We start from the raw sequence: 13,383 nt of genomic DNA, 5'->3' as shown, positions 1-13,383 counted from the left end.
TTGGCAACGCCTGATGCTTTCACAACAACAGCTGGTGCATTTGACAGTGACCAAAAGGGAGCAACAGAGCCAAAGAGCGAGAGAGAGAGAACGAGAGCACTTCATGACAACTGTGAGAGCGCTCGCGTCATACATATTGTGTGGGTGCGTTTATGTGGGTGCGCTCTTCGTGTGTGAGTTTGTGCGTGTGCTGAGAGAGAGCGAGAGAGAGAGCGCGAGAAACATTCTTGTACACAGGTTGAAGGGAATGTGGGGCGGTGGGCAAACAAAAATCGATTGCAACAGCAAATCGACTTCAGGAAGCGCCTTATAATAAGGCACACGAATCCGCGACGACAACGAGAACGTGAACAACGCACTCGGCATCGCGCAAAGCTAAGGCACAAAAAAGCAAGCAGAAGGCAGCAGCAGCGGCAACGACGACGACGGGGGCAGAGGCAGAGGGAGAGGGACAGTGGCACTTGAATTGACTTTGGGCTCATCCCTCCCCATCATCATCCACCCGCTAACGCGGCACCCTACGTAGCCTTAAAATGATTACAGGCTAACGCCAAAAAGAGGAAGAAGCTAAAGGCAAACGCAGAAGAAGAAGCACAAGCTAAAGCTAAAGAAGAAGCAGAAACAGCAGCAACAGCAGTAGCAACGAAGCCAGTAGCAATAGCAGCAGCGCGGCGTGCAGCAGGCAGGAAAAAATTGCCAGATAAATAATATCAATTATTAATAACATAAAAAAGGTAGAAAAAAAACCTGGCAAAATTAGTAATCAATTGTGTAGTTTAATTGAGAGCGAAACAAATTGTGTGCAGGAGGAGCAACGAAAAGTGTCGCTGTGTGCGTGTGCGTGTGTTGTGCATGTATGTGCGTGTGCCTGACCGTGTGTGTGTGAGTGCGAATGTATTGAGCGCTATTGCTGCTGCGCTTTTTTTTTCTGCAAGCGAAAAAATTGTGATAACGCGAGACGCAGCGAAAAGCGCAAAACGACAACTCCGCCGCAGCCCCCCGCCACCAACATCAGCCCCCCTGCCCACTGCTGTGCAGCAAGTAAAGCGGCAAAAGCGAACGAAGAAACAAAATGGAGCTGGATAAATGACACAACACAATTTGGAAATAAAACACACTCAAGTGCGAGGCGACTGAGAGGACTGTGAGTGCGTGCGTGCGAGCGAGCGAGAGGGCGAGATACGAGCGCTGCAACTTTTGCCAGCATACATACAAACACACACACACACACAAACGCATACACCCACGCAAAGGAGCAGGCAGTGACGGCGACTGCGACGACGAAGGTGGGCAGCGAATCGTTAAAACACAGTGAACGACTTTATATTAATATATTTTCTGCTATATATAAAATATCTATGTGTATTTATAAAAGGATAAAACGGTGCTGAGAGTGAAGCCGGCAGCAGGCAGCGACGTCGACGTCAACAGCGACTGCGACAGCGTTTATAAATAGCTCGCAGTGCGGCGGAGCAGCGAGCAGCGAAGCGAGTGTCCAGCGTGTTGGGTGAACAATGGTAACAATGAACTCGGAAGCGGACAAAACACAGAGCAGCACGCAAGCAACTAATGCGCTGGCGATGAGCAGCGCGCCCAAATCGCCACCAGCGACAGCAACAGAAGCTGCAGGTGCAACTACAGCAACAACACCAATAGTGGCAGCTGTAACAATAACAACAACAGCAGCGGACAACAGCAGCCCAGCGTCACCAGCAGCAGCAGCAGCAGTAGCAACTGCAGCAGACACAACAGCAGCGACGCCAGCCGCATCGCCGACAGCCGCATCGCCAGCAGCGCTGGCCAATGGCAACAGCAATGCAGGAAGTGCAAGCGACGCAGCAGCGGAGACTGCATCGCTGCACAATGTCAATGTCAATGGCGGCAGCAGCAGCAGCAACAGCGAATTGAATGCCGTCACAACAGCAGCAACAACAACAACGGCAACAGCTGCTGCAGCAACGACAGCATCAACAACAACAACTAGCAGCAGCAGCAGCGCAGTCATCACAACAATAACCAGCGCTAGTCCGACGACAACTGAAAGCAGCGGCAGCAACTGCACCACAACCATTGCAGCCGTAACGCCGCAGCTGTCGGGCAGAAGCGTCAGCATACGCGATGCAACAGCGCCGAGTGGCAGCGGCAGCGGTAGTGGGAGTGGCAGCGGATCGGCAGCAGCAGCGGCGTCGGCGTCGGCAGCATCGTCATCAGCAGCGCCAGCTAAAACATCATCAAGTGCTTTGCTCAGTGTGGGCAGCAATCATCATCATCATCACCATCATTCCTCGCAGTCGCAGTCAACGTCTCAGTCGCAGTCGCCGCAGCCGGCGCCAGTGCAGTCGGCGTCGCAGCAGACGCATCATCAGCAGCGCGGCAGCAAAAACGAAGATGCCCCCAACATTCTTGTCTACAAAAAGGTAAAACAGACATGATAAATCAAATTTTTATTTAATTTAGCTAAGTAACAAAGTGAACTTGTTTCTAAGATTACAGATCAGATAAGCATTCCCTATCGATAAATCTGTAGATTAACATGAGCTTAACAGTGCAAAGAGAATATTTATGTAGGTAAACATGAGCTTAACAGTGTAGATTAACATGAGCTTACAATGCAAGGCATCCAATTGGGAAGATTCAATTTTGTGAAATTATATATTCTAGTTGGAAACACGCATCTAGAAGCTCTTACCGTTTAGTCAGCCTATAATTCAGTTGATAAGTCAGTCTTTTATTAGAGTAATGTATTATGTTAGACTATCTTTTTAAAAGCGTGTGCTACAATGTATAAAATTAATATAAATGTATGAATTCCAATTGGATAACTTCATATTTAGCAACTTCGCATTCTAGATAGAAACTTTCCAGCTCGAAGCATTCATTAAAACTATGCTTAGGTAATTCCTTAAATCATAATTATATTTACTTTGCAAACTAAACACACTTTAAGCTGTATTTTCGACTTTCGACCCTTAAGCCAATTGAAATAGTTAGCAACAGGAATGTAGTTCTATAAACTTATATAAGATATTCATTTAATCAACTTTTATGCATTTCTTCATTTCAGATGGAAGCAATCATCGAGAAGATGCAGGCAGAGTCGAGCGGAGTCGCCGTGCGCACTGTGAAGGCGTTTATGAGCAAAGTGCCATCGGTGTTTACGGGCGCCGATTTGGTTGCCTGGATACTGAAGAACTTTGATGTGGAGGATGTGACCGAGGCGCTGCATTTTGCCCATCTGCTTAGCTCCCATGGCTACATATTTCCCATCGATGATCATGCGCTGACCGTTAAAAACGATGGCACATTTTACAGGTGCGTTGCCAAAGTGTTGCACACATTTAGGCGAAAATTTACTTTCTCTCTGTATAGATTTCAGACACCATACTTTTGGCCATCGAACTGCTGGGAGCCGGAGAACACGGACTATGCGGTGTACCTGTGCAAGCGAACGATGCAGAATAAAACGCGTCTCGAGCTGGCCGACTACGAGGCTGAGAATCTGGCCAAGCTGCAGAAGATGTTTTCACGCAAATGGGAATTCATATTCATGCAGGTAGTAAATGCTAAACAACCACCAATGTACACACTTTAATGTTGATAACCTATTACTCTGACAGGCCGAATCACAGAGCAAGGTGGCCAAGAAGCGGGACAAACTGGAGCGCAAGGTGCTGGACTCGCAGGAGCGGGCCTTTTGGGATGTGCATCGACCGATGCCGGGCTGCGTAAATACCACCGAAATAGATATCAAGAAGGCGTATCGACGCGGCGGCTCCAGTCACGGCACTGGCTCCGCTGGCGCCTCCGTGTCCAAGAATCCCGTCGAGCAACTGACCCGCATCATTGCGCTGCGCAAGCAGAAGCTCGAGCGGCGTACAATCAAAGTGTCCAAGGCGGCCGAAGCGTGAGTAGCAGCCAAAAGATAAGCCCAAGAGTATTTAGAGTTCTTTTGAGGTGCTCATCATATAATTTGTATTATCTAAAAGAGGAAAGGCATTTCAATTGAATCATATTTGTCAGTTGGTATTTGATTGTTGCTAACTGACAACTATTCAAATGATAAACCCCTCGTATTCAAGTTTATACAAATTATATGAGTAACACTCTTGGGATGGTTAAATATGAGTAATTACTTGAATTAAATACGTTTATTAAACTCGCATTCTTCATTTCAGTTTGGTCGCCTACTACGATCAGTACAATGAGTTTGATTACTTTATAACCTCGCCGGAGCTGCCCAATCCCTGGCAAACGGACAGCACCGAGATGTGGGATACCGAAAAGAATAGGTAAGCTCATCACGAAATAGTAAAATATTCTTTAATAATGCAAAATGTTTGTTTGGAAGCAGCAAAGAAGTTCCTGTTCGTCGCGTCAAGCGATGGGCATTTAGTTTGCGTGAGCTGCTCAACGATGCCATTGGACGTGATCAGTTTACCAAATTCTTGGAAAAGGAATACAGCGGCGAGAATCTGAAGTGAGCTCAATTTGCACATAACATATAACAAATTGAATTGATTACATTCGATTTGCATTTGCAGATTCTGGGAATCGGTGCAGGAGATGAAAGCGCTGCCACAGTCTGAAATTAAGGAAGCCATTCAGAAGATCTGGCAAGAGTTTCTCGCTCCAGATGCACCGTGTCCGGTGAACGTTGACTCCAAGTCTGTGGAATTGGCACGCGAGGCGGTCAATTCGCCAAGCGGACCCAATCGCTGGTGCTTCGATGTGGCCGCCTCGCATGTGTATCACCTGATGAAGAGCGATTCGTATTCGCGTTATCTACGCTCCGAAATGTACAAGGATTATCTCAACTGTTCGCGCAAAAAAGATCAAGTCCATACCCAATTTGTTTGGGGTGAAACGTTGAGATACGTTGCGTCATTTGCCGGTCGCTGCTCTCGGCTCTTGTTGAGGATTTGAGGATTGAGGATTGCAGATTGAGGCAGACTTCACACACATATGGGGAGGAGATCGAGATCGAACAGTCAGAAAATTGAGTGTGTGTTCGATGTGTTTAACGTTGTTAACTTATTATTATATATATGCATACTACCGTAACTTGCCTATTTGCCCATTGCCATTAGGTCGCGTGTGTGTTCTGAACGTCATTTTGTTTATTGTTTTGTGTTTTTGTTTTTATCGTTAACCTTATGTGCCCAGCGCAACGAAGCGCACAAACCTTCTGTCCTTGACTCCAACGTTTTTCCCCCCATATTACACGAAGCGAAGAACTCTTTTTTCCAACTAACTAACTCAAAACGTAACGAAAACACCACTGAAAAAAGTATATAACAAAAAAGCTATATATATATATATATTAAATATTTAAAGAAACCAAAACAAAAATTAAATTAAAAACAACTGCCAAGTGCTTCTCGACATGGAATGCAATCAGAAACGGAAGCACAAATGCACAAAGTGGAAGTGGAAGTGAAAACGAAAAGGATGTGTAGCAAAAAGGATGCAGCTGAGATGATGAATCGATAACAAAAAAAAAACAAAGCAGAAAAAATGTTACAAAAGCCATACCATGCAATTGTCAAAATGCAACCGAAAACACCAAACAACAAACGTATATGAAATAATCACTTACTTAGGTAATTAGCATAAATATGATAGTAAAAAAAACGATTAACAAACAAAATTAACCACAACAAGCAACTGTCAAAGCAAGCAGCAAGCAACTTAGCAAATTAACTAACGAGTACTTACTATATAATTGTATTAGCCATGTTACAACAACTAACAAAACAAAACAAAAGAAGAAAACCAAACAAATGAAGACAAAGAAAGAAACAAACGAACAATCGAATCAGACAAAATCGAAAGCTGACATTCATATTCTCTCACACGTTATTCGTTATACACAGTTAACCGTTAACTCGTTACTCGCTATATCGCAACTCGTCACTCGTCGTCATTTGTTCTCGTTTCACACTCGCTTACTTCTTATTATTCCTCATAATATGACGCTTATTACAATATTTTATACTTTTGTTATAACATTTTTCTACCACACACACACACACACATTCACATATCGCTAAACGCAACAAAGATAAACTTGAAATTCTTAAACTTAAAAAGCTATGAAATATTTTCAAATTTTGTTGTGTCTTTGTCTATATATGTATAACTAAATATATTTATATATATACATTATACAAGTATTATAAACTCTTGCTGACAAGTTGCACGCTTTGTTGAGATCAGAAAGCGGCATTCAGACACAGATTAAATGCTAAAGAGAAAGAGAGAGAGATAGGGAGACGGCGAATGAGGGTAATATATAGAAAGAGAGGAGGTTGAAAGAGTTAACTGAACTATAGACAATAGAGGACAGGGAAAATGTTAGAATGACGACAAAACATAAAAAATTTCAAATTTTTCGAGAAAATCGTCAAAAGAGAGCTTTACCATGACGTAACACAGACAAAAAAGAGAGCAACAGCTATGCAGAAGAACAGAGAGAGAAAGAGAGAGTAGCGGAGCTATTCAGAATGTGTCAGGGCAATCAATCAATTCGCTCGTACTGACAAAACATTTTAAGAGAAAAGAGAGAGAGACGTAGTTAAAGTTGCATCATGAATCTGAAGTGCGGCTTCTGAGCTCGACAAATGCGACAGCTGTTGACTACGCTTAATAAAAAAAACAAGGGCTAAGAAATATGAAATACGACAAGATACGCACACACATGCATAACATGTATTTATGCATACGTATACATATATACAACTACAACTACAACAAAATGCAAAAATACATTTGCATCGCCGAATATCTCTCAATTGTTGTCGAGGCGAAATCGGTTTAGGAACTAGTTACAACAACATATATACATTTAGTTTAATCGTAAGCCAGCTAAGACGTACTAGTATACGCACACACACACACACACACACTCCCACACATATGTGCACACCTCTTTCACACATGACGCGATCAAAGAAAAAAGTGTTGCCTGCTTTTAGGCTGCGATCAAAGAAAACCAAAGAAATAAGCAAAAATAAAATTAAATCTCTTTGTGTATGTAATTGTATTGTACTTATTGTATGTTTGTAATTGTAAATGGTGTCTAATTTTAAACGTATACAAAAAGGAAAACCGAACAAAACATAATTATTATTAAATATTAACATAAATATTGTATTCAAAAATACAATCTCAATGTAGCAAAGAAGCAACCGCATGTTGGTAGTCAAATTTAAATCGTATTTCATGCGAATGGAATGCAATGAAAACAAATCAAAAAAACAAACAAATAACAATACAAAGGCAAAATGCAGTGCGAATAATGAATGAAAGATGCAACACTAAAAATGCCAAGATAGAGCAGAAACTAGAGCAACTTTCAACTGTTGAATTGGCTAATTCATTGTTAATGTTATGCTAATTTCGATTCTCAAAATATTGTTATACTATTTTCAACTAATTTTGTTGTCGTTTCCTTTATTGCCCACCGTTCAGTGTAAAAGAGATGGAAAGAGAAATCTTATAAAAAAATATACAAAACTGAAACAAAAAAAAAACAAACAACAAGAAGATGAAGATAAACTATATATGAAGAGTAATAAACATAAACAATATATATATTTAACTATGTATACAGAAAAGTTCTACTACGTATAATACATACAACATATGTCAGAGTCCAGCCCAGAAGCTGAAAAAAAACAAAAACAAAAGAATGAAGGAAAAAACAACTAAAAGTACTCAAGCAATTTCAATCGGTATCGGTTTTTGTATTACTTTGAAGCTTGTATGTTGTATCCCATTATTGATTTACTACTAACACTTATTCCCAAAATTGTAGAAATAAACGTCAACTAATCGTAAATGCCAAGCCAAAGTGAAGGGAAGAATCAGATACATAGACAACATACGAATAGAGAAGCAAACAGAAGAACTAATTAATTACAAATCATAATTAAATCAGACGTACTAAGCATAGCTAAATGTATTGTACCTATTGTATGTATACTTGAATGTATTTGAGCCGAACTACACATAACTTCTATGTATGTACTATATATATATATATATCGAAATCAGAAACGCAAACTTTAATTAATACCGAAAATGAAATTGAAACCGTATCGGAATCTAGAATCCAGAAAAAAACCCACGCCGAACCCGAACCCGACTCCTCCACAACAACAACAACAAAAACCCATCATCGAGTTCAATTTCGGTCTCTATATATCGCGACTTCTTAGGCTAGCCAATAACGGGAATGCAATCGGCCGCGTTTATTGTAAATTGTTCAACAACAACAACAAGAAAAAGAAAAACACAAAGCAACAAAATACTAAATAAATAAAGGCACAATTTCAGCGAATTGAATTGTGACGCCAACTATTAACAACTAAATGAATTGCTCAACTATTGAAATTTCCCACAGGTACAATTAAAACACTCTAAGGATATCTTTCTACTATGTATCCTTTCAAAATGCAGCAGGATATAGCCGAGATGTAGCTTGTTCTCAAAATAGCGTATTTGTTTTATTGCCAACTCACCTTTTTGTAATCTGCATAAATTGTACTATCAATCTGCATTTAAGGATTTTTATGATGCTTATCAAATAATATAGTCAACATTTTTTCAGAGAATAAGTATAGAAAAAAGGTCGAAGTTATCAAAAATTCACTTTTCTTTGGCACAAGGATTGCTTCGATAAAGACAAACTGATCCAAGACAAGCTCTAACTATAAGAATTCAATTGTAATTTGTAAGCTGGTAACCAACTGCTTAGTAGCGCCATCTATGGTTCGTTGGCGCAATGATTTGCTGCATATGCTGTATTTTAAAATTTTATGTGGCATACTTTGTGGAGCGAAAGTTGCTGCCACCAAATAAGCAAGTTACTTGCTGTATTTCTGCTTGCTGTTGATTTATGTTCGCCTGGTATTTCATCTGCTGACTTGAAACATTTTCGGCGATCGCGGCTGCCTCTCAAGTGGCCAAGAACAGCAGCAGATGACTGCAAAAACTGCATAGCCAGCAAATGAAGTACTAGGAGAACATAAACCAGCAGCAAGCAGAACTACAGCAAGTTATCTACTAAATTAATGGCCATCTATTTGGGCGCCAGTTTCAAATTTGAAAGTAACCGACAAAAAAAAATAAATCCGTTAAAATTCAAAAATATTTTATTACAGTAATTTTGTTTTTTTTATTATATCCTTCTCATTTGATGGACGATCGAAATGTCCTTTGTCACAAGGATATATCCAGTAAATACAAACCGATTGGCATACCACAAAGGACGAAAATCCTTATAGGATTCGAGATAAAGGATACAGGTTATAACTTGAGAATATCCTTGCGTATCCTGGCAAGTGATACATCAATCGGTGCGTATTAATGAGGCCAATCGCCTGACCAAAGGACATTCCAATCGTCCTTGTAGTTCTCGAATTATCCTTTGGATCTTTAATCGAAAAATTACAAGTTCTTTATCCTTAGAAAACCTCATAATTTTTTGATGCCAATCGATAGAAGAGGTCCTTGCGATCCTAAGAAAACTTGTCCTTTGAAAATCCGACAGGATATGGCCGAGATATAGCTTGTTTTCGAAAAAGGGCCATAGTTACACCCTCAAAGTATGCAATAAAAATTTAATTTTCTTAGCGGCAATTTGAAATTTGAAAGTAGCTGGTTTGTAGCGCCATCTATGGATCGTTGGCGCAATGACTTGCTGTGTTATTTGAATTCAGCGCCCAAATGCTATGCAAAACTACGAATTTTTTGTGGCATACTTTTAGGGGCAAAAGTTGCCGCCACCAAATGAGCAATTGACTTGCTGTATTTCTGCTTTCTGCTGATTTATGTTCGCCTGGTATTTCATCTGCTGACTTGTCTGAAGTGACCGACAAAAGAAAACAAATCCGTTAAAATTCAAAAATCATTTTTTATATTATTTTTGATTTTTTGCCACATCCTGCTCATTTGATGGACGATCGGGATGTCCTTTGGCACAAGGATAGATTTGGTAAATACAAACCAATTGGCATACTACAAAGGACGAAAATCCTTACAGAGTACGAGATGAAGGATACATGCTATAACTTGAGAATATCCTTGCGTGTCCTGGCAAGTGATATATCAATCGGTGCGTATTGATGAGGCCTATCGCCTGACCAAAGGACATTCCAATCGTCCTTATAGTTCTCGAGTTATCCTTTGGATCTTAAGCCGAAAATGTACAAGTTCTTTATCCTTAGATCACATCAACATTTTTTGATGTCAATGGATAGAAGAGGTCCTTGCGATCCTGGGAAACCATGTCCTTTGAAAATCGGACAGGATATGGCCGAGATATAGCTTGTTTTCGAAAAAATACCATAGCTGCACCCTCAAAGTATGCTATAAAAATGTAATTTTGTGGGGTTATCTAAGAACCAAACACTTGAAATTTTTCAGTGTCGATGCCCGATAAATCATGCAAAAAATACGAATTGCAGGATAACTCTAGAACCACAAGGACGATTTGAATGTCCTTTGGCTAGTCGAAAGACATCATTAATACACGCTGTTTGACATATCACCCGCAAGGATACACAAGGACATTCTCGAGATATAGCCTATTTTCTGCACAGAAAAAATGCATTATATCTAGAGTCCTGTAAGGATTTTCGTCCTTCTGAAAACACCAATCGGTTTGTATTTAATAGAGATATCCTTCTACCAAAGGACATCTTGATCGTCCTTCAAATGGCCGAGATACGCAGGAATTTTACAATTTTTGGCTAATTTTCTTTAATTACCCCTTGAAAAATATTGGAAAAAATTGAAAAAATTTGGATGCCATAATTGGAAGGATAATAAAAATCTTTGGATGCCAATCGATGGTACTATTAATCCTGATTATAAAAAGATATGTCCGTGCCAGATCCTTAAGGATTTGGCTGAGTTATGGCAAAAAAACCCAAATTTCCTTCATACAAAAAAACATTTTACAATTTCATTGCATACTTTTAGGGGCACTCATATTAGGCATATAAGCTAAATGAAAAACAGTTATAACTTGGACTTATCCAGCCGCATTTTCAAAGGACACGTACTTCTAGGATCGCAAGGACCGACTCTATCGATTGGCATCAAAAAAACATGGTGTCATCTAAGGATCCAACACTTGTAATTTTTCGTTTCGGAGGCCAAAGAAAACAAGTAAAAAATGCAACTTGCAGGATATCTCGAGAACTAAAAGGACGATTTGAATGTCCTTTGGCACGATGATAGCTCTCACCAAAAGTCTTCATTTGACACAGGAACTGCAAGGATCAGGCAGGATATGGCCGAGATATACGAGATATTCTGTATATAAAAATGTCCTTTTATCTCCAATCCTGTAATGATTTTCGTCCTTTTGAAAGTGTTGATCGGTTTGTATTTTCAAGAGATATCCTTGTACCAAAGGACATCCTGATCGTCCTTCAAATGGTCGAGATACAATGGATTTGTACAATTTTTGGCCATTTTCCTATACTTGCCCCTTAAAAAAATTGAGGTTTATTTTTTTTGAAAAATAATAAAAACTCTTGAATGTAGATCGATCTTGTTAGATATTCTCATTGCAAAAGTGTGTATCCTGCCTAGACCCTTAAGGATTTGGTCTAGTTATGGCATAAAAACGAATTTTTGTCAATAATTCAGCATTTTGCGTTTTCATTGCATACTTTTAGGGGCTCCCATACAAGCCATTTAAGCTAAATGAAAAACAGTCACAGCTTAGACATATCCTGCCGCATTTTAAAAGGACATGGATCGCAAGGACCAACTTTATCGATTCGCATAAACAAATCAAGTGATCATCTAAGAATAACACAATTTTTAATTGTAATTTTTGAAAGAATTGATAAAAATTACAGATCCCATTTATTTTTTGTATCTAAATTGCAAGCATTAATTATCTTATCTCCCATACTAGCCCAATCTTTAGATACAGATTTACTCAAATTTCCATTTCTTTTTGATTCGTTATAATAAGTTTTTAAGTTTTTCCTCGTCGAACTCATCGAAATTCTCTGGCTTCAATTTGGTCGGTGCATCGGGTTGAGACTTTTTCAGGTCCTTAGCCAAATCCCCAAATGGCGGCGAAGGAATTTCGGACACGTCGCGATGTGAGCTAAGAAATGCTATCTCGTACATCTCAGGGCGACTGGAAAAACTGGTGTCCATCATGGTAATATACCAAAACATCAAATTGTCAAAGTTTTCCATAGTTGCCTGGGCGAAGACAGGAATCGAAGAATAAGGCAATTAAATTGTTCAAATCAAAGCTTATCATTATGGTTCGACTGTCAGCAATAATGGCAGCAAATAGATGGGACGGCACCTCCCAGTCTTGATGCTGAAACACTTTCAAAGTTGGCTTCAAAATGAGAGCGAGTTCTTCACTGATGCCGAAAGGATCCTCAATTTCGACATCCAACTCAAAATGAATCGTCTTACGCGTAGCTAATTCCAAAATTGCGGCTGATTTGAGCAGCTAAGCAGAGAGGGAGAGGGAGAGAGAGTGTGCTCAGAGCTTTGCAGAACATGTAAAAGACTTTCTGCATTTTTGCTTGCTTCTGATTTATGTTTGCCTGGTATTTCACCAGTTTTTAGCCGTTCGCGACGGTAAGAAAAAAACTGAATATGAAGTCGTGGGGCTCTGTTACATTTGTTCAGGCAGCAAAATCCGCTAAAAGTCAAACATTATTTTGTGCATTATTATTTTCGTTTGATCCTTATGTCCTTTGGCACAAGGATTGGCTACTTAAAGACACTCTAAACCAAGATAAGCACAAGTAGAAAGCTACAGTCGAGTGTACTCGACTGTGAGATACCCGCTACCCAATTTGATTAAAGCCAATATATTTTGCGGTATTATTCTCAAAATATACCAAATATACTGCAAATACACTAAAAATATACCAAATGGTATATGTGGTATATCGATATAGTACCGCATTCAAAATATACCATGGACGGCTCAATATACCAGATTGTCAGCCAAAGCAACTCAGACCCCTAGTAAGAAGGGGTTTTTGCCCATACAAAAGTATTTCTTTAATAACTTCGACAATTTTTATCTGATCGCGATCAAATTTTCAGGAATCATAACTACTATAGTTATTATTATATATACCAAAATTCACAGCCTTAGCTTTAAAATTACGCTTGTTATTCGATTTTTTTGATTTGCGGGGGCGGAAGTGGGCGTGGCAAAAATTTGAAACAAACTTGATCTGCGTGCAAACATAACAAATGCTGTCGAAAAAAAAAATTATAGCTCTATCTCTTATAGTCTCTGAGATCTAGGTGTTCATACGGACGGACGGACAGACACACAGACGGACAGACACACAGACGGACAGACGGACATGGCTAGAT

The 13,383-nt window shown here is 39.8% G+C and overlaps 1 protein-coding gene across 1 annotated transcript; it reads left to right on the top strand.

Annotated features, from left to right (window-relative positions):
- Window positions 1-218: 218 nt before the first annotated feature.
- Window positions 219-7,600, top strand: LOC132795759 (regulator of G-protein signaling 7). Its single transcript, XM_060806638.1, is given in 9 exon segments — window positions 219-1,286; window positions 1,376-2,417; window positions 3,065-3,312; window positions 3,370-3,553; window positions 3,618-3,904; window positions 4,176-4,289; window positions 4,352-4,477; window positions 4,542-4,824; window positions 4,826-7,600. Coding segments are annotated over 8 exon segments (2,190 nt in total). The 5' UTR covers window positions 219-1,286; window positions 1,376-1,514; the 3' UTR covers window positions 4,871-7,600.
- Window positions 7,601-13,383: the final 5,783 nt, after the last annotated feature.

Source organism: Drosophila nasuta, chromosome X (genome assembly GCF_023558535.2).
Source record: "Drosophila nasuta strain 15112-1781.00 chromosome X, ASM2355853v1, whole genome shotgun sequence".
Lineage (NCBI taxonomy): Eukaryota > Metazoa > Arthropoda > Insecta > Diptera > Drosophilidae > Drosophila > Drosophila nasuta.
This window is presented reverse-complemented; position numbering and strand designations above follow the sequence as displayed.